At 34.4% G+C, this 22,634-nt stretch overlaps 2 protein-coding genes across 2 annotated transcripts; one reads left to right on the forward strand and one right to left on the reverse strand.

The window, feature by feature from the left end:
* Positions 1 to 15,394: 15,394 nt before the first annotated feature.
* On the forward strand, positions 15,395 to 18,752 carry lic (dual specificity mitogen-activated protein kinase kinase lic). Its single transcript, XM_073979667.1, has 4 exons — positions 15,395 to 15,994; positions 16,067 to 16,457; positions 17,092 to 17,224; positions 17,288 to 18,752. Exons 1-4 carry the CDS (start codon positions 15,936 to 15,938, stop codon positions 17,692 to 17,694), a joined length of 990 nt encoding a protein of 329 aa, XP_073835768.1. The 5' UTR covers positions 15,395 to 15,935; the 3' UTR covers positions 17,695 to 18,752.
* A 2,273-nt stretch (positions 18,753 to 21,025) lies between these two features.
* Positions 21,026 to 22,243, reverse strand: Prosalpha4 (proteasome alpha4 subunit). The gene is made up of 3 exons (XM_073979648.1): positions 21,991 to 22,243; positions 21,679 to 21,908; positions 21,026 to 21,616 (listed from the first exon to the last, which is right to left on the reverse strand). The coding sequence occupies exons 1-3, from the start codon at positions 22,087 to 22,089 to the stop codon at positions 21,199 to 21,201; spliced, it is 747 nt and encodes a 248-aa protein (XP_073835749.1). The 5' UTR covers positions 22,090 to 22,243; the 3' UTR covers positions 21,026 to 21,198.
* Positions 22,244 to 22,634: the final 391 nt, after the last annotated feature.

Raw genomic sequence — 22,634 nt, forward strand, 5'->3', positions numbered from 1 at the left:
TCTATTCACAACTGCAAATAATTGTTACTGTTTATATTTGCGTACGTACATATGTATATGTTTCCGTACTTTCGATTTTCTACATTAATCGTTAAAAACACTTACTGTTAATCTCATGTTATTATATTTAACAGGATCCATTTTATCCTGTTTTCATTTTGTATTATTATATCCTATTGTTATTAATCAGACTGAGCTCTGTACACTATTGTAAATGCCGGGAGCAAGCATTGTTTTTTATCTTGTCACTACCATACCTTATGCTATGTTTACATTTACGAAATCCACTCGATTTCATCTGTCAAATCCATAGGTTAAACGTCAAATGAAATCCAATTGATTTCGATTGAGATTTCATTTGACGTTTGAGCTATGGAATTGACAGATGAAATCGAGTGGATTTCGTAAATGTAAACTTAGCATTAAAGGTATTTTATCAAATCTACTAATTCGTATCGAATGAAGATGTCATCATTGTTAGCGTGTATTAGTTCCATACGTTTACAGAACCAAAATAAATGTAACGACACTATTATTTACATATTAAATATTATCATTGTAATATCTGAAAAAAGTCTCAAATAAATAAATTCAAAAAAATGATTTGTTTTAAAATTTTTTAAATGAGTATTAAAGTTATTTAAATTCAAAAAATATTTATTATTATAACTTATTATTTAATTTAATAATAATGATAAAGGAAAATATATTAATCAATACTGTTTAATTAATAGTTGTTGGTGAAATAAATTGTGATTGCGCATCATCTTCAGATTCGTTGTCTTCAGATACATCTTTTGGAACAGGGATTGGTCTCTGCGATTGTCTTCGGTATTTGTGGGTGGTAACATCCAACAACATAGCATCAACATCTTCTTGAGACTTGATTAATCTAGGCCTGGTTACTTCATTTTTCTTGGCAAAAATTCTTCCTGAATGAGAATAAACTTTTTCATACCCAACAAATTTTAGTGATTTGGCGTAGTTTAGAAGTTTTGTTTGCTCACTGTTTCTCAATTCTGATTTAGCGGCCATTAATTTATCTTTAGCTGTCTTCGTCGTAAATTTAACTGCCAGACTTGTTTCTGCATTATTCTGACTGTTTTTTTCGCAAGTAATACGCATCATTAATGCTCTCTTCAGATAGTTCAATACCAATGGCTTTTGAGAATTCAATAACTGTTTGAGCGGCATTTAATTCACTTCTGTATTCAATGCCGCTTGTCCCGGGCCACACTACAGTTATTTCACTGAAATTTTGATATGAAATTATGCGTCTCTAGATCGACGTCCATTGTAGAGTAAAATCATAAAATTGCTGTAGTGGTGGGTAATTCGATTTAAGAACACCTAATTTCATGAAATTTTTAATGAAATTCACGCTAGTGTGGACCGGGACCTTATAATGCAATCATTCTTAATGTTTGGTTTACATTCGGCGTCTTTTCGTGATTTCGAAGGCGTTTCGTGATTTCGCGCGGAATCATGCAAAATTTATCATGATTTCGCATACAAAAATGAAATCATCTCATTTCGTGATTTCAGCGAAATCAACATCGAAATCACAGTACACATGATATACAACCTTGCTTTTGCCTAAAAAAGTACCAAAAGTTGCAACACTTTTTACGTATCACAATAAACAAGGTAGATGTGTGAATTGCTGAAACAACAAATTTTAGTATCAAAATTTGTAAACAACGTGAAAAATATTAAATAACTTTCTTACAATGCTATTTTTCATTGTGTTCGCGTACTTTTTTAATAGTAATTTTAGAAAATAGATCTAATTGTAAAAAAAATTCTCCCCCATACAAATTTCCTAAAAATACGGAAACGGGAAATGACGGAAATTGCAAAAACTCCAGCAAAAATGTCAAAATCAACGTATCAGCTATAATATTAGCTACCAATGAACATATGAACATGCTTGCTGCTACTTTTTAATAGGCCAAAATTGTATGGCAGAAAACAGGAGAAGAGGGTGTTATTCGGCGCTATTTTTGTTTAAAGAGAAGTGCATGTCCTGCTAGATTTCGGAGTACGGGAACGCATTCTTAGCACTAAACGGGACAAATACTGCATGTACTAATATTTTGTAGGTTCTGAGCACAACTTTTATCTATCAAAATTTATTATTATGATGTCTCAACTATAAAATCATTATTTATTTTTTTTTATTTTTTGGTACTATACACAATTGATATGATATTGTTACGGAATTAGATTTAACTAATCTCCGTGTAGACGTTGTTTTATTCCCCGATACGATTTGTACCAAATAAAACAGGGTTCGTTTTAGATTACGTTTCTACAATGCTTTATTTACTTTATTACACTTATTCAGAACCGACTTTAATTACAAAGCACACAGCAAGTCTCTAGTTAGCACGCAGCTCTTATTTAACCGATCTGTTCAGTTCAACGCTTAAAACACAACTACTCCGTCATTGCCATTTCCCCGGTATTTATACCCCAAAGTCTCCCTGTTCTAGAGTCCTCCAGAACACATATGGCAACATCTCGAATCTGTGCAGCGAACACACAGACGCACATTCGCACTAAGCGAACAACCATACTCACATACATACATGGGGGAATACAATTGGACGACAAGCACAGTAATGACGTAACAACAACAAACAAGTGCAAAGAAGTAACATACTAAACAATAATTACATGATTATGGCAAAACAAAACAAAAGCACATTAATGAAAGGTAAAGTAACATCTAGAATAATGAAGAGAGTTCTACATGGTAGTTGTTGTTGCTTAAATAAAGTAACTGCGTAATAAAAACTTTACGTTACAATTCAAATTTTTAAATTAATGGAAATTAAACTAAACTAACTTAAACCTATCAGTTACATTCGTAACAATGTATAGATAATTTTTTAAATAAAGTTGTAAAGTTCTGTATTGTCGAATATGTTTGATGATTAATTCAATTTGCAAAAACTTGATTTGAAAATTCATGGTTGATCAGCAGCGCATATGCATCTACCTTGATCATTGTGATATGTTTGAAATCAACAAAAAATAAGTGTAAACACCAGGGTGTATTTCAGGATTTCGTGAAATCCAATGGATTTTGGAGCGCAAGTGTAAACTTGGCATAACACGTTGATCGTTTAGGGATTTCATGGAACTTTGCAAAGTTTTTGCTTCCATTGTTAGGTCACGATTTTCTTTCTCTAGATGTTCTACTTTTTTCTTGTTTTTATTAACTTCTTGTAACAACTCATCAAATTTTAATGAAACAAAGTTTATTGATTCACTTAAATCATCCAGCTTACTAAGCTTTGCTTTGATTTCTTTTATATCATCTTTTATTGATACATCTGACACAGTACTGTTATCACATAGATGACAAATGTACTCATCATCACTGTTCTTAAGTAGACATATATCTTCTCACATTCGTCACACTCAATGTTGTCTTCCTTTTCAGCATTTACTTCACGTCTACATTGGCCTCACATATTTTTTTTTTACTTTTCAAACTGCGACGACTTGTAGGAGGCATGTAGAATATTCAGTACTTTTGTATTTAAAATTCTTTGTAAAGTTTTCTTAGTTCATTTACATAAATTTTGAAATGCAAACTTTCCTTTTTTTAATTGGGTTTTTATAAACACTAAGCTATTGCATATTTTTAGGTGCCCACTATGCCACAACAGTTTTCATTTGTATCGTGATATTTTATAGTATATGTTTAGGGATAAACTGGTTTTGAAAAAAGCTTTCTGTAAAATTTATTCAACATTTCTTCTTTTTTTAGAACTAATTTATTTACTTTTGTTGTTTGTGGAAACGTCAAAAATTGATACCACTCTCACTTGTTTTTATTTATTTCTCTTTGAACTTATTTTGGAAATTCTCATTTATTTCACATTAAAAAATGTTTTCTTTTAAAATAATGTTTTTAGCACTGCCGCAGTATAAACAGCAATAGAGGTAGATTCAGCGATGTTAAATAAACTAAACGTTCACTTTTTTGAAGCTAAATCGTCCTTGATTTCTTTATAAATCTCTTTTTAAACGGAGCTGTTTACAAACACGTCTGACTTGTCTCTCTGCAATCTTGTTTTTTTTTATTACACTTTATTACTTTATTACACTTATTCGGAACCGACTTTAATTACTAAGCACACAGCTTGTCTCTAGATAGCACGCAGCTATTCTTTAACCTATGCAGTTCAACGCTTAAAACACAACTAACTCGTCGTTGCTGATTCCACCTGTATTTATCCCAAAATCTCCCAGTTCGAGTATTCTCCAGAACATCTGGTAACACTTCGTATCTGTGCAACGAACACACAGACGCACATTCGCACTAAAGGGTTGTTTACACCATCTATCAATGTCGTATGAGATGTCAAATTTTCTACCTGCGAATGTTGTACACATAGTGTGACCACTATAAAAATTTTCATCTATCAAAATGATTTGGCAACTCATATGTAAATTTTTCATTTAGGGAGCGCTCTATTTGATACGGCATTCTCGTATGTAAACATAAATTTATCAGCTGTTTTCTGGCATTCTCAAAAAAAAAAAAATGAAAAACAAAATCTTTTAAAAAAGAAAATGGAAAGTTATGTATATTTAAGTATTTAGAAAAGTAAATAAAGGGTGTTTATACTGTTATTTTCAGATCGATTGGTCGAAAGGAGCAGTGTTGGAAATTATTGCTTTGTGGCAAAACGTGAATGTCTCTATAACCCCAAAAACCTATTCTACCACAACAAACATGCTAGATATTCATTTTCCTTCAACCAAAATTAAAAATTTGGGCAAATTTGTAACTCAACAATAAATGTTAACAATGACAAAAACAGCTGTTTTTATATTTATAGGTTATGTCATACGAAAATAACACTTGTAGGTATGAACGCACAAATTGAAAGTTGTATGGATGACGTCAATTTTGACAAACATAGAGAATGTCGAATGGGTGAAAGAAATGACAGCTTATATGACATTGATAGATGGTGTAAACAGCCCTTAAGCGAACAACCATACTCACATGCATGGGCGAAGATCAATACAAGTTGACAAGCACACTAATGGGTACTTTACACGGTATGTTTTTTACATATGAGTTGTCACTTCTCCCATACAAAATGTATATGCAAAGTGACAACTCATATGTAAAAAACATATCGTGTAAAGTACCCATAATGAAGTAATTACAACAACAAACAAATGCAAAAAATACAAGAAGTAGCAACTAAACGATAATTACATGATTATGGCCAAACAATCAAAAGCACATTAATAAAAGGTAAACAGCCCAATCATGAATGAAAATTCCGTGCGGAATTTCTCTCTTTGCTATCACAAACAAAAAATCCGCACGGAAAAAAATTCCGATGGAGAAAAAGTAGGTATCCAGTCCAATCATGAATATTATTGCGGAATACAACTCTCGCGGAATAGATTTTTCTCGAGAGAACATTCCTCCTATCATGAATAATGTGAGAAAAATAATCATTGAATTTGGCAGCACTGAAGGGTCTTTTTGATATCTTGTGTGCCCTAATTGTTGTGAAAACAAAGAGAAAATTTTAAGTGTTTGTGATTTTAGACAAAATCAACAAATTTAATCAAATAAATTACACTTTTATACATCAAAGACATTCAGAAGATGTTACTACCCAGCAACAAATTTTGGAAGTTGTGCAATTGGATTTGTGATTCCAACAGAGTTACGAAAAATGCACTCCGTTCGATACATTTTATAAGCAGTTGCTATAGAGATCCCTTCAGAAAAAAAAAACAGTTAGTTGATCCCTACACATTTCTTCAAAAGATAAACAAATTTTGGAAGTTGTGCAATTGGATTTGTGATTCCAACAGAGTTACGAAAAATGCACTCCGTTCGATACATTTTATAAGCAGTTGCTGTAGAGATCCCTTCAGAAAAAAAACAGTTAGTTGATCCCTACACATTTCTTCAAAAGATTCATTTGACGTTTAACCTATGGATTTGACAGTTGAAATCGAGTGGATTTCGTAAATACAAACCAAGCATAATTCACGAGACTGAAATTTTTAATGGAGTGGATTTGGAGTCCATGTCGAAAGCTGAACTAGTGATGGGAAGGCAACATAAAAAATTTAGGATGATGAAAGAAAATCAAATGCGCTTGGATTAAATCGGGAACGGAGGAAGTAAGCTCAAATTTGAGTGAATTTAATGGAAACTTTTTTTAATTTGTGTTTATATAATAAAGTTCTTTGGGTTCTTGTTTTACACAAATAATAAATGCATTTTATTTATTCTGGGATATTTCGCAATAGCTTGCATTTTTACTGCATCTTTCGATTGATTAAAAACACAATCCGACGAGTGCCTTTAAATTCAATCCAAACGACTACATCGAAAGCTGTGATTTGGATCGAAAACGGAGTGCATCCTAGCTTCGCGCTCTCTTGTAAAATTCATAAGTGAATTCATAGGAAAAGATGTACTCCAACGGCAAATGTACTGTACACTTGTGGTGATTGAACTGCATCCGCGGATGCAAACTTTTTGCTGGGTAATTATGAAAAACGTCAGATGTGATTGGAAATTTCTAAGAAGACAGTGCCATTGACTCCATTGTGCTATGGGACTGCCACTATCGTGAATGTGATAGAAACGAGTGTTTTAATTAAATAATGGCAAAAATTGAAAAAACACGAATTCTGAAATAAAAATAATTGAAAATATGCTTTTATCCAGTGTTTTTTCAATAATTGTTGTGCAACAATTTTGTATGTCCAAAATTCTCTCATCCCATCTTAGATCGGTACAAAAAGTGGAGAGTGACTGAGTTAGCAAAGTGTTATTTTGTAAAATTTGTTAAATTTTTAATAAATTTCCAACCATAAGTAACAGATTTTAGTATAAAATCCCAACAAAAGTGTTTATTTTGCGTGTTTTGTACAAAGTTTGTGGGAAATGCTAAGATTTTTTGTAAACTCCCTTCAGTTTTGCAAGGGAGATTTTTTTGGAGGAAAACACATGTTTGAGAGCGTTCATGATACCTACTTTTTCTCCATCGGAATTTTTTCCGTGCGGATTTTTTGTTTGTGATAGCAAAGAAGGGATTTTATACTAAAATCTTTTACTTGTGGTTGTAAATTTATTAAAAATTGAACAAATTTTACAAAATAACATCACTTTGCAAACTCAGTCACTCTCCACTTTTTGTACCGATCAACGATGGGATGAGAGAATATTGAACATACAAAATTGTTTCACAACAATTGTTGATAAAGCACTGGATAAATGCATATTTTCAATTACTTTTATTTCAAAATGCATATTTTTTCAATTTTTGCCATTATTTGATTAAAAAACACTCGTTTCTTTAAACAATCATGATAGTGGCAGTTCCATAGAAGAATGGAATCTCCTTGGAATTTTCCAATCACATTTGATGTTTTTCATAATTAGTAACATCTTCTGAATGTCTTTGATGTATAAATGTATAATTTATTTGATTAAATATGTTGATTTTGTCTAAAAACACAAACACTTACAAATTTCTCTTTGTTTTCACAACAATTAGGGCACACAAGGTATGAAAAAGACCGTTCAGTGTTGCCAAATTCAATGATTATTTTTCTCACATTATTCATGATTGGAGGAATGTTCTCTCGAGAAAAATCTATTCCGCGAGAGTTGTTTTCCGCAAGGATATTCATGATTGGGCTGAAAGTAAGAAGTAGAATGATGAAGATAATTCTACATGGTAGTTGTTGTTGCTTAAATAAAGTAACATCGTAATAAAGCTTTATGTTACAATTTAAATTTTTAAATTAACGGAAATTAAACTAAATTTACATAAACCTATCAGTTACATTCGTAACATTGCCTCCCGCTTAAGCCTGTTCGTCCCGAATAGGCACAGTTCCCTCTCGGTGGTATGGGCATTGGTAACACTGCCTCCCGCTTAAGCCTGTTCCTCCTGACTAGACACAGTTCTCGTTCCGTAGTGGTGGCAACCGATTTAGATGTACCCTCTACGGCGTCAGCTTTGGACTTTTGCTCTTCTGGACGACATGGCATTCTCTCCAGGAATCGCGACGTTATATCTTCTTTCTCTGTGGTCACCCTCCTAAGTGCCACCTGTTCTTCATCGGACTTGTCCTTCCTTGCAGTACGACCGCTTTTCGGCATTTCCAGTGGACCTTTCCTCGATGTACATCTTCGCTGTTTCCTACTCGTTGCGGGATCTTTTCGCTTTCCTACAGACCAATTGGACCAAGTCATCACACGGTGCTTTATATCCAGGTTGATGTCGAAGGCAATCATGAAGTCCACGCCAAGTATAACTTCGTCCACAATATCGGCCACTATAAAATCGAAATTTACCAATTTTCTACCCATACTCAGCCTTTGGTAGGCCTTTCCATGTACTGTTGCAGTCTCGCCGGTGGCCGTCCGCAATTTGACTCCATTTAACGGCAATACCTTCCCTTTTACCAAATCCGGCCTAATAATGCACTTTGTTGCACCGGTGTCCAATGTCAAGGTACGTAATACACCATTGATGAAGCCTTTAACCGTCAAGTTGTGATTCTCCTGCTGGACTATGGCTATAGAGATTTTCATCATCTGCCAGCGGCGTCTCGTGATTGACAGAACTTATTTTTTATCACCTGATGTCTCATTTTTCAGATTCTTGGCTAAAAGTTGGTCTTCGCTTTTCGAAGGAGGTGCGGCGGATCTGGGCCTTGGTCGTTGCAATCTGCATTCTCGTGCAATGTGTCCAGTTTTCCGACAGTTGTAGCAAGTCTTTCTCGTTTTGCCAGCCCCTCGTTTCACTTTATCTATTAACTGCATTAGTGCATCTTTCATTAGTTCGACAACAGTCTAGGGATTGTTGTCCTCAACTTCCAGCCTCCGCACATTGCAAGCCTGTGGTTTCACCATTGTCTCTTGCTTATGTCCGCCACCGTACTTAAGTTCGAGAGCAGCAATTATATCTCCATAGGTGTTTCTAGAAGCGGCGGGAATATTCTGTAATACGTCAGCAGCACCGCCCTTCAATGCCATAAGTAGTCGTACCGACTTGTCATTGTCGTTCCACGAATTTCTCGAAGCCACCGTCTCAAATTGTAATTTGAAGACATCAAACGATGTAGATCCGCTGAATTCGGGAGGCTTGATTTTCAGAGTGTTATCAATAACTCGCACTTCTTCTTCCTTTGATTTCCAGTTCCGACATTTTCTTTTCCAGATTCACAAACTTCTCGTGGGCCAGAAATTGCTTATCCAATTTCTTTAAATGGTTTTTCACAACCTCCATCGCTTTTCAATAACTTGCGTAATATTCTCGAGTCTTTCGCTGATTTTTCTAAAATTTGCCTCTAATTCTTCCAATTTCTGGGAATTTTCGTCCAATTCTTCCTTCACCCATTTGAAGTTTTCATCTATTGCAATAGATTCCTCTTACATTCTCTTATTAATTTTCTGCATCAATGTTGCTGTAAACTCCGACGACAGCACTTCTGTTATCTCACTATAACTCGCAACCGCCTCTGAGGGTTCATCCCTAATCTCAAACTCATATTCGTCAATGTCCATTCTGAGGCGCTCGAACACTTGGCAACCCAATCTTAGATAGCTGCTTCTTCAAGTCTTCCTCACGTAGATCCTTGATCTTCAACTTCATTGTAGGATTATCGTAATCACACTCCTGACACCAATTGTTACGGAATTGGGTTTAACTAATATCCGTGTAGACGTTGTTTTATTCCCCAGTACGATTTGTACCAAATAAAACAGGATTCGTTTCAGATTACGTTTCTACAATGCTTTAGCTATGTTCCTTTACGTGCAAGAATCTTCAAGTTTTGCCACTTTTTACTCGAAAAGTGTTCCTTTACTTCTGACACCATACAATTCATATGGGAGCAGTTTACAACTTTTACTACTTTTGCCGGTTTTACCATTTTCAAAAGTAAAGGAACAGACAATTTATTTACTTTATTACACTTATTCGGAACCGACTTTAATTACTAAGCACACAGCTTGTCTCTAGTTAGCACACAACTATTCTTTAACCGATCTGTTCAGTTCAACTTTGCTGATTCCGCCTGTATTTATCCCAAAATCTCCCAGTTCGAGTATTCTCCAGAACATCTGGTAACACCTCGAATCTGTGCAACGAACACACAGACGCACATTCGCACGAACAACCATACTCACATAGTCGATGGTCAGACTAGCACTATTTCAACATGGCGACGTCAAGTTTATAGGCGAGGGGTATGAAGTAGTGAAACCCATGTACATGGTTTTCTGTGTTTGTTGTGTTGCCTCTTCTTGTTCTTTGTTGCAAGATTTTTTCTTCAATTTTCTTTCATTTTTATTTTCTCAAGCAAACGTTAACAACAAAACAAACATAAATATATTTAATAAAAACATTTAATAAATGAAATAGTGAAAATTTAACTATTAATATTAATTTAATTATTAATGTTAATTATTTTGTTTGTTTTTTTTTGGTTTATTTATGTCTTTTTTTGTTTTTATCGGTATGAGAAACACAACAAACGCGAATGGTAAAATAAAGAGGACACGCAAAAATCTTAAATTTCACGTTACGTGTGTGGACACTAACGAAACTTGAAAAGAAACTTTAACGAAATTGGTTTCATGAAACCTTGCTAGTCTGACCATCGACATACATCGGCGAAGATCAATACAAGTGGACAAGCACACTAATGACGTAATTACAACAACAAACAAATGCAAAAAATACAAGAAGCAGCAACTAAACGATAATTACATGATTATGGCACATTAATAATTAACATTAATAAAAGGTAAAGTAAGAAGTAGAATGATGAAGATAATTCTACATGGTAGTTGTTGTTGCTTTCAATGAATTACCAGCGACCCCAAACATTTTTCACTGAATTCTACTTTCTGCGAGAAATTATGCATTTAGTGGAATGATATGGAAGCATTCAAATTGAAAATCTAAGTAGTATTCATTCATGTTTTCCAAACTATTCAATCAAATGTCAAAAATTATTAGTTTTTTAAATTCCAATAATTTATAGACATTTCCTTATTTTGTTTACATGTACGTTGACACTAACGTTTACAAACAAAAACAAATTTCTATGTGGTTGTTGTTGAGTTGTCTTTGTTGTAGTATTTACTTTACCTGGGTTGTTCTACAATGCTTAAATAAAGCAACATTAAATTAACGGAAATTAAACTAAATTAACATAAACCTATCAGTAACATTCGTAATAGTACGTTTATATATAACCGGATTTAACAAACCCACTGGGTTTTAAATGTCAATTCCTTTGCTTATACGTCAAATAAAACCTCACTAGGAAGGTTAACCCTGCAAAAGGCTATAATATAAACATGACCTAACAATATTATAGATTTTTTCAGGGTTAACCTTCTTTATGAGGATTTGTTTGACGTATACCCAATGGAAATGACATTTGAAATAGGGATACGCAGGTCGATTTTCGAGTAACCGATTCCTCGATTTTTTGATTTGAAGAATCTAATCCCAGCAAAAAAGTTTGGAAGTAGTGCAATGCAGAGTTATGATTTCAATACATCTTTCGATGCAGTCCACACGGAGTTATGAAAATGTACTGCGCTCGATAAATTTTGGAAGCACTCGCTTAAAGATCCCTAGCCAAGCAAGCCAATTTTTTGATCCCTACAGTCGCAGTCTTTTTTTCTGAACACAAGAAAATTCTAAGAATTTGTTTGATGAAAAATAAAGAAATACAAACTAAAGTTATGGCCATTGCTGTAATTCACGAGACGCAAATTATTTTTGAAAACGAGTTAGAGTTTTTTGGAAATCTGAACTGAAGTAGGAGGAAAAATGAAAAACCATTTGGATGATGAAGCAATATCAATTTCGATGACATAAAAAACAGTGTAGAGGAAGTAAACTTAGTTACGATCAAATTTAATGGACAGTTTTTATAATTTGTGTTAATGTAATAAAGTTAATATTCTTGTTTTACACGAATAAGCAATGTATTTTATTTATTTTGGGATATTTGCAATGGCTTGCATTTTATAACATCTTTAGACTGCATTTAAATTCAATCCAAACACTACATCAAAGGCTGTGATTTGGATCGAAAATGGAGTGCATCCTCGCTGTGTGCCGTTGAAGCAAAATGGAGTGCATCCTAGCTGCGCGCTCTCTTGTAAAATTCATAGGTGAATTCATAGGAAAAGATGTGTTCTAGTGATTTAACTGCATCCGCGGATGCAAACCTTTTGCTGGATAGGCTGTTTATATTATAGACTTTTGTCAGGTTAACGATTTGTTTGACGTATATGCAATGAAATTGACATTAAAAACCCAGTGGGTTTGTTAAATCCGTTAAATATAAACTTATAGGCCGTTTATATATAACAAGGTTAACCCAGTGGGTCTGGGTTTCAAATGTCATTTCCATTGTATATACTTCAAACAAATCCTCATAAAGAAGGTTAACCCTGCAAAAAACTATAATATAAACGCCGTATTACTATAAGTCTACTTTTGACTTCATAGAAAATCAAAAGATCGATTTTCTATTATGATTCTTATGCCAAGTTTACACTTGCTCTCCAAAATCCACTGGATTTCACGAAATCCTGAAATACACCCCGGTGCATGGCACAATTAACCAGGTAGTGGCATCGTAAAATTTTGAATATGTTATGTCAAAACTTTCTTTATGTTGTTGGGGAAATTACAACAAAAATAATTTTTTTATAAAAGGATTTGACTTTTCATATTCTATCAGCTGGTGTGATACCACTACCTGGTAGTTCTGCCATGCCCCGGTGCTTATAGTACGTTTAGACTTATAAATCCACTCGATTTCAAATGTCAATTCCATAGTATATACGTCAAATAAATCATAGTTCTAAATCCACAGGATTTTATTTGACGTATATTGTATGGGAATGACAGTTTAAATCATAGTATAAGTTCATAGTCTAACAAGCGTTTTACACTTATTTTTTGTTGATTTCAAACATATCACAATGATCAAGGTAGATGCATATGCGCAGCTGATCGAACATGAATTTTCAAAACAAGTTGTTGTAAATTGAATTAATCATCAAAAATATACGACAATTTATAACTTTACAACTTTGTTTGGAAAATTATAGTAAAATTATCTATATATAGTATTAATTGTGTATAGTACTAACAAATGAAAAAATAAAAAATGATTTTATCGTTGAGGCATCATAATAATACATTTTGATAGATAAAAATTGTGCTCAGAACCTGCACAATACCAGTACTTGCAGTAGTTTTCCGTTTAGTGCTAAAATGCGGTCCCGTACTCCGAAATCTTGCAAGACGTGCACTTCTCTTTAAAGACAAACAGCGCCGAATAACACCCTCTTCTCCTGTTTTCTGCAATACAATTTTAGCCTAGTAGAGACTAGCAGCAAGCATGTTCATTGGCATCTACTATGACAGCTGATACGCTGATTTTGAAATTTATGCTAGAGTTTTTGCAATTTCCGTCATATTTCCGTTCCCGTATTTTTTAAAAAAATTTGTATGGGGAAGCAATTTTTGACAATTCGCTCTTTTTTCTAACATTACCATTAAAAAGTACTGGAACACAATGAAAAATAGCATTGTAACAAAGTAATTTAATATATTTTTCAAATTGTTTACAAATTTTGATACTAAAATTTTTTTTTGGTGGAGCAATTGACCATCTACCTTGTTTATTGTGATACGTGAAAAGTGTTGCAACTTTTAGTACTTTTTTAGGGTTGTATATCATGTGTACTGTGATTTCGAAGTAGATTTCGCTGAAATCACGAAATGAGATGATTTCATTTTTGTATGCGAAATCATAATAAATTTTGCTTGATTCCGCGCGAAAACACGAAACGCCTTCGAAATCACGAAACGACGCCGAATGTAAACTAAGCATTAGATTCTTGCAGTGAAAATCAAAAGATCAATTCTGTTTTGTCTTTTTGATGTACTACGAAAATGAAATATATTCAGTGTGTTCGTTTACTCAAAATTTGTACAAATTGTTACTGGATGTTGTTCGTTTACTCTTCACTACAATGCAAAAGACCTTAGCCGATTACAAGAACTTACTAAACTTGTACAAATTTGTAAGAATTGTTGAGTAAACGAACACACCCATGGTTCAATTATTAGATTTCAATTCAATTAGTCCCAATTTACATTGGGCGAGTTTACTTGCGGCAATTGTCATTTTGTAGGAGAGAGAGGTGAGGCATATGGTAACCCTTTGCCTCTCAGCACCCTCTCTCACCTACAAACTGACAATTGCCGCAAGTAAACTCGCCTAATGTAAATTGGGACTTATTATTCAATTTCAATTATTAGATGTCGGCAGCGGCGGGTAGGGATCAACCAACTGTTTTTGTTTTGTAGGGATCTCTAAAGCAACTGCTTATAAAATGTATCGAACGGAGTACATTTTGCATAACTCTGTTGGACTACATCGAAAGATGTTGTGAAATCATAATGCTAAGTTTACATTTACGAAATCCACTCGATTTCAACTGTCAATTCCATAGCTCAAACGTCAAATGAAATCTCATCTGGATTTCATTTGACGTTTAACCTATGGATTTGACAGTTGAAATCGAGTGGATTTCGTAAATGTAAACGAAGCATAACTCCAATTGCACAACATCCATTTTTTTGCTGGGAAGTTAAAATCGAGTGGATTTCGTAAATGTAAACCTAGCCTTATTGTAGTTGTCAATTCAATTAAATATCTCTCAAACATGCGTTTATACAATTGATCACCATTTGGCCTGTTCCTTTACTTTTGAAAATAGTAAAACCGGCAAAAGTTGTAAAACTTGTAAACTGATACCATATGGATTGTATGGTGTCTGAAGTAAAGGAACGTTTTTCGAGTAAAAAGTGGTAAAACTTGAAGATTCTTGCACGTAAAGGACCAAAGCTAATATTTGTAAACGGCAATTGTAAAACCGGCAAAACTAGTAAAAGTTGTAAACTGCACCCATATGAATTGTATGGTCTCTGAAGTAAAGGAACGCTTTTCGAGTAAAAAGTGGTAAAAATTGAAGATTCTTGCACGTAAAGGAACAGGGTTTATGTCTTATGCCAGAATATGAAAATTTTCAATAACATGAAATTTAGTTTATAGGCAAGAGTTGTGAATGGGGTGAAAGTCTGTACACAAGGTTCTGCAATCTGAAATTTTTCTTTCTGTTTACATTTGTAACTCTCAAACCAATACAAAGCAATGAAAATATCACGTCATTGAAAATTTGGAAGAAAATGGAAAAACGTTTTCAATGAAAATTTTCATAGTCTGGCATAAGACTATAATACAAGTTTCAATCTGGAAAAAATGTCGCCTTGGCCTTGCTTGTGTTCAAAGGCAACAAAAAGTCATGTTATCAATCCTCAAAAAAAGATCTGTAAATCGAGAAATTGAAGAAGAAGACTCTATAAATATTTCACTTACGGAAAAATATTTTTTTTTAGTAAATCAGAGCCGGATTACATATAAAATTCCAACAAATCTACTGAAATTAAAACAAAATTAATATTTATTAAACGAACGCGAAATGTTTCAATAAATGTGTGTGTTTTGTCGCCGGAAAATATAAAAAAAACGAAAGACCAAAGAATACAAAAAAGACGAACCCACGCAAACTAGTTAAGAAATAATTGAAATCGATCAGGAACTATTCGAGAAACAATACGTACAATACTAAATTGTTTCAATAAGAATACAAATTTAAATAAATCTATTGGAAAAATATTTTCAATTGACTGTCGGCTCTGAAGAAAAAAGTGCGTTCACACATACTGACGACTAAAATATAAGCAGCAGCAGCAGAAAACACTTCTTACCCAACTAATACAACAGCGCGTATAAATAAAATACATATAATAATGTCCAGGCCAAGACCTAACCTCCGTATGACCATTCAAAAGGAACCAGAGCCAGAATTGTAAGTGATGTTAGAAGTAGTGTACTTTATAAACAAAGCAATAAAAAAATGCATTTCCTCCTTCAACTGTAGAGTTCCACCGCGTAATCTGGATTCCAGCACAACCATACAGATTGGTGATCGTACCTTTGAAATTGATGCTGATAGTTTGGAGAAAATATGCGATTTAGGTCGTGGCGCATATGGTATTGTAGAAAAGATGCGCCATGAACAGACGGGAACAGTAATGGCCGTCAAACGTATTACAGCCACTGTCAATCGCAAAGAACAAAAACGTCTTTTAATGGATTTGGATATATCAATGCGTTCCAGTGATTGTCCATACACTGTACACTTCTATGGTGCTCTATTTCGTGAAGGTGATGTTTGGATTTGCATGGAAGTAATGGACACCAGTTTGGATAAGTTTTATCCAAAAGTTTTTAAAAATAATTTCATAATGGAAGAAAGTGTACTGGGAAAGGTGAGAAAATGTTTTAGATCTTAAGATTTTTATTAGAAAACTATACCCATATTTTATTCAGAATTGACTAACTGGTTTAATCGGTAGGAAATAACAGTTGAATAATTAAAAATCTCAAGCAGTAAAGCAATATGGGATAAAATAGGGCTTGTATTGAGATGATATCGTTCATATTGAATATATTCTCTTACAATGATATAGGCCTGTCCTACGCTAGAACCACTACCTTCTTTATCTCAACTCCTATTTCAAAGCTCTATCCAGGACGGACACAATGAACCAACTGTCTCTGAGAGTACTAGTTTCATCATCACCAATTTCTGAAATAAATATTGATTTTGAATGTAATTTGAAACTAAGATAACCAAAAAAAAATAATTCAAAAATTTTTAAGAGATTGGCCTGGCATGCAGATTTGTTTTAATTTTTGGCAGAGAGCGGAATTGATAGAGCTTCTTGTCTCCCTTCATAACCCCAACCTCCAAAATTTCACATGAAAATGTTTCACGTGTGGAACAAAACATGCTAAATTTACTAACCCAGACGCCGATTATCCTTTAATATTATTTTGCCTGGAAATTGACAGTTTGATGTACATCTCTTATGTTTTCCTTTCTTCTTTTTTCTCTTTCAGATAGCCATGTCTGTTGTGAATGCCCTACATTATCTGCATGCTCAGTTAAAAGTTATCCATCGTGACGTGAAGCCATCAAACATTTTAATAAATCGCAATGGTGAAGTGAAAATGTGCGATTTTGGTATTTCAGGTAACTTTGCAATATTTATGAAAAATGACAACAATACCATAACATCCATACTCCACATTTTAGGTTATCTTGTAGATTCAGTTGCCAAGACAATTGATGCCGGCTGCAAACCCTATATGGCTCCTGAACGTATTGATCCAACTGGAAATCCAGCTCAATATGATATACGTTCAGATGTTTGGTCATTTGGTATAAGTATGATTGAAATGGCCACGGGTAAATTTCCATATAATACATGGAAAACACCATTCGAACAGTTGAGACAAGTAGTCAAGGATGATCCACCACGTTTAGAATCTGGCAAATTTTCAGCAGAATTTGAAGATTTTATTACAAAATGTTTGCAAAAGAATTATACAGCTCGGCCAAACTATGAACAGCTGCTGCAGCATCCATTCATATCGGAGCATATACAACGTAATACTGATATATCGAAATTTGTTGCCGATATCTTAGACTTGCCTGAGTGATGTGTAGAGGGGGGAATTGTTGCTGAGAGAAAGATGTTCGACAACCATTTACAAAAAAGCAAAGAATTAGTTTTTAAGCTGTTGCCATTTTCATTTCGTAGAAATTAATATACACAAAAACATAATTATATATAACTAGAACACAACACAGATAGACAGACACAGAGATACGCAGAGACGACATCATCAACCGCCCCAAAAAAAGGCTTCCACGAAAAATTTGTTAAAAAGATAGTATACTATAAATGAATTTGAGAAGAAAGATTATCGGAGATGGAGCAAAAATGTCGACGTTTATTTATTTATCATTGGAGCATGATTAGACATACAGAAGAAGTAAAAACTTAAAGCCGATTTTTAGTGAATTAGATGTTTATTTTAGAGAGAAATCAAGGCTAGCAAAAAGAGCCTGGAAAAGTGAAATTAGAAACTTTAAAAAAATTTTAAGAGCTACACCTCCTTAAGTTTTCTCAAGTGAAATATTGTCAACATGTATCATTGGATCCGACAATATCTACGACCCCCAAATAGGAAGAAACATCAGAGTAAACAAAAACAATTCAACACTACACTAATTGCTTCGAATTTTATATAGACAAAAAGGCCTGCCTCTTCTGCCTCAAACAAAACGTGTAAAATCCCCAAAAAGAAGAACAATAAAAGTGTATAGGTAATACATACACTATATTATACTGCGCTACTATTTATATATAAAATTTTTTGATAAATTATATATTTTTTATAAGATATAAAAACAGCAAGTTGCAAAATTTATGATGCTCCCCGTTAAATGCAAGCAAATACAAAAATACATACACTAAATATGCAACAGTTGTAAGTCAATTATGTGTTAAACAAACAAATGTAGTATTTGTACAAAATAAAAAACAATAACTACAAAAAGTAGAAGTCCTGCATAATATAAAACATAAAACAAAATCAATTGTAAGCATACAAATAATAACCTATTAAGAAATTATGATGAACTGTTGATAAGTGCTTTAACGTTCTAAACAAAACAAAAATCAAAATAAAATGTAATTATTCAATATAGTAAATGAGATTTGGGCTACTTAAAACTTTTTCAGTAAGTATTTTATAGTAATTATTATATTAGAGATAGTTATAACGTTCATATTTCTTAGTTTGACCAGCTGTGGGAATGAGGATATACAAAGGGATTTGATTTGGAAGAATGTACTAGAATAAGGCAAACAAGTTGGTTAGGCGACTTGATAAAAGCATCACAGAAACCGTGACAAAATCAGAATAGTCAGCCGGTCCTCATCCCTCTAAAGTCATCGACCATAAACTCGATAGCAGTTTATGACTGCAGAATAATACTGTATAATATACGCTACTTCATTTAACTTTCATGGTTTCCTGGTCACATCAACATAATTATACCCTCAGCCATTAGGCTAAAGAGGGTATATACACTTTGATACGTTGAAAATATGCCTCAAGACCTCAAGTATGTTTGGACGAAATCCGTTTCAGACAATTTGGAGTCGATTTATCTATATACGTCCGTGTGTCTGTCTGACTGGAGCTCACGATAACTCTTGAGCGGATTAACCGATTTGGTCCGAAGTTCGGTTCTTGTAATATTTTGTTCAAACTTAGTTTAAGTTCGAAGATAGGCCATATTGGTCCACTCCTTCGATTACCTCTACCACAAAAGTTCAAAATTTTTTGCTAACAAGTTGCGCACCATAACTTTCGAAGGGAGAAGCCGATATGGCACATGTGCATTCTGAACGAAAATTCGCCTTGAGTTTTTGTGTTTTCGCCGTTTCAACTTAAGGGAGAAAGTGAAAAAACTCACGGGGAATTTTCGTTCAGCTCATTTTTGAATGCAAGTTCCAGTCTCGCCTTACGTTAGGTTCAAAGGTTTCATGTAGGTCGTTCTGCCCCAAACTACGGTTCTGTCAGTCGTAGACTGGTTTTCTCCAGTCCTGGCCCTTTGAGTTGCCGGGTCGTCATCGTTTTTTTCAATTGAACTTGATGCACTTGTAACAGGTAAGGCATCCACATCTAAGAGCGGGATCACAATCGCTTGATCTCGACGACACTTGTTTTGTGGTCTCATCGCTTGCCACCGGTATTGCACTGTGACTTTATTTCCCTTAATTTTCCTACCCTTTGTTAATTGTTTTAGTGACCTACCCCGATCCATTTTAGGTCCATGGAGCGTTCAAAGGATTCTCCCTAGCATAATTTTGCTCCTCGAGATTTCTGACCTAGGCATGACAATGACTCGAGTGATCTACTGGGTTTATGCGATATGTTGAGTCAATTCTGGCGTCGGTTGCCCTCAGACAGTTTTGGCTCAGCACTTCACAAAAACCCCCTTCCCATCCGCCCATTAGGAGAATGGCGATTCAAATCACAAATTTCAGGTTTCTGTGCCAACGTTTCCCCAACACAGCAGAATTATTATTTGCAGATCAGAATGCCAGGACTTTCAAGACTCGTCTGTCAGGGATTTTTAGTAACCCATACAACACAACTTTCACCAGAATTATTATTTGCAGAACGGACTTTATCCAATTACTGCACTCAATCACCAAAAACCTGACAACATGGTGTGTTATGCGAGAATTAGTTCTTTAACATTTTGATCGATTTTTTAAATGCTTAAAAATTATTGTATCGAATTTCAAAAACTAATTTTATCACACTGCACCTTTTAGGATATATTGAAAATTCTCTACAAAATTTGGCATAAGTTGAATATACGGACTGGATTTGGATCGATGATATAAAAAAGTTTCGATTTAAAGGAAAATTTTGTTCGCGTTAGCCGAGATTTGTTCCTGTCCATAGGAGAAAGTCTTAAATCCCCGGCCGAAGGCCGGCTATATATGAAAAAATTTCGATTTAAACTAAACGGCTTAAGATGAGTTTAAGCATTAAGCTCGGATCGGGACCAAATTTTTTCCACCCTGATCACAAATATATATAACATTTATTGCGGAAGTTCATAATTCCTGAGATATGGGTCAACTTATCGTCAAAACCAAGGGAATTTTTGAACTTTCGGAGCCTACACCTCGGGAAGTATGGACTTCCTGCCCATGATATATACATTGGCGTGATCAGCACTGCAAGCCCTACCTGTGATAAAAATTTCAGATCGATCCGAATCCAGTCCAGACATTCATCCTGGTCCCAAAATTTCCATCTTACGACTTTTGTAATCCCCTAGTATATTTGTGGTTCTTCCCGAACGAACTTACCTTACCCCAGAGCTTTCTTGAAGATATTGCGTTGATGAATGTTATATCGTATACACCCACATCTACAACATCAACAATTTTGTCAAATCTTTTGCATTGCTGAATACAGTTTTCAGTTTGTTTTATTTCCATAGGATATATAGAAAAGCTAATTAAACACAATATGACAAAATTTAAATTATTATTTCTTAAAACCTTGTCCCACCACTAACTTGTTTGGCCGAACAAAACAGAGAAAACGTTGTTTATAAACTATCAAAGTTTACTTCTTCTGTTTTTTCTTTTCAGCCTCTTCTTCCTTTTCTTTCTCAATGACAGCAACATATTCTTCAATTGTTTTAGCATCTAGCATTTTTAATGGTTTATCACGTTCCATAACTGCAATTTCCAAATTCTTTTGACCCGACTGTGCCACTTCCAACAATGCCTTAATGGCTAATTTAACAGCACCATTTTCTGTGGCAACCTCTTCATCTTTGTACTGCTTCTCCAGGAATTCTCGTACTGTTTTTGCTGAACGGCCAGTAGCATTGGCCTTCCATTCGTAATAGATGCCGGAGGGTTCAGTTTGATACAAATGTGGTGTACCATCATAATCAAAACCACCAATGAGGCAGGAAATACCAAATGGACGACGTCCATTGCTTTGTGTGTATTTTTGTTTTAATTGGGCAATGTATCTGCAAGGAAAAGGTAAGTGACATGTGTCATATTTGTCTAAATAGGACATACTATAATATACCTGGTAATGTATTCCAATGTTACGGGATCTTCCACATTCAACTTATGACTCTGGCATTCTACTTGGGCGCGATTAATGAGGATACGAGCATCGGCAGTGAGACCAGCAAATGCCATAACAACATGATGATCGAGTAAACAAATTTTCCTTACCGTGCGTTCTTCTTGCAATTTTGCGACGGATTTCTTTTCTACACCTAAGACAACACAGTTAGCTCCACGGACACCAACCTACAGATTGAAATTTGATAAATATAGCCAGCTCCATTGATAGTTTCCCAGTTGAAAGCAAGGTTAAGTTGGTTCTACTTACCGCTGTGGATCCTTTGCGTACGGCTTCCTGTGCATATTCGACTTGCAACAAATGACCATCAGGTGAGAATATGGTAACGGCGCGATCGTAACGTGACATTTCTAATGAATATTATTTAATAACAATTTGTAAAATATCTTATACTGCAAACCTAGCGGCTAAATAAAATCCGACGACGATGATTATTGCAAAAATCAAAACTGTTTGTCAGCTTCGGTGTTGATGAAAAGTGCATGAAATTTCATACAAACTCGGTGTTGTATCATTAATTAGTATTTTGTTGTTTAGTGGTTACCGAGTAATCATGCCACAATACATTAAAGTTCCAATTTATAGTACGTTTACATATAACTGGACTTAATGAAGGTCAATTTCATCGCATTTACGTCAAGTAAATCCGCATAATACCAAGTCTGCACTTATTCGGGAGCAACTGGAGTTTAGCCGCTCATCCCAATTTTTTTTTTTTAATTTACAGTTTTTTCTTAATTGGCCGGCCTACGGCCGGCGATTTAAGACTTTCTCCTATGGACAGGAGCAAATCTAGGGCAAGGGAACACAATTTTTTTCTAATTTAAAAATTTTCTCTTATTAAGTGGCTTTTTACAAGGGAATTTTTGGAACTTCAAATGCCCATATCTCGG

Source organism: Musca autumnalis, unplaced genomic scaffold, assembly GCF_047663935.1.
Source record: "Musca autumnalis isolate F117 unplaced genomic scaffold, ASM4766393v1 scaffold_3, whole genome shotgun sequence".
NCBI classification, from domain to species: Eukaryota; Metazoa; Arthropoda; class Insecta; order Diptera; family Muscidae; genus Musca; species Musca autumnalis.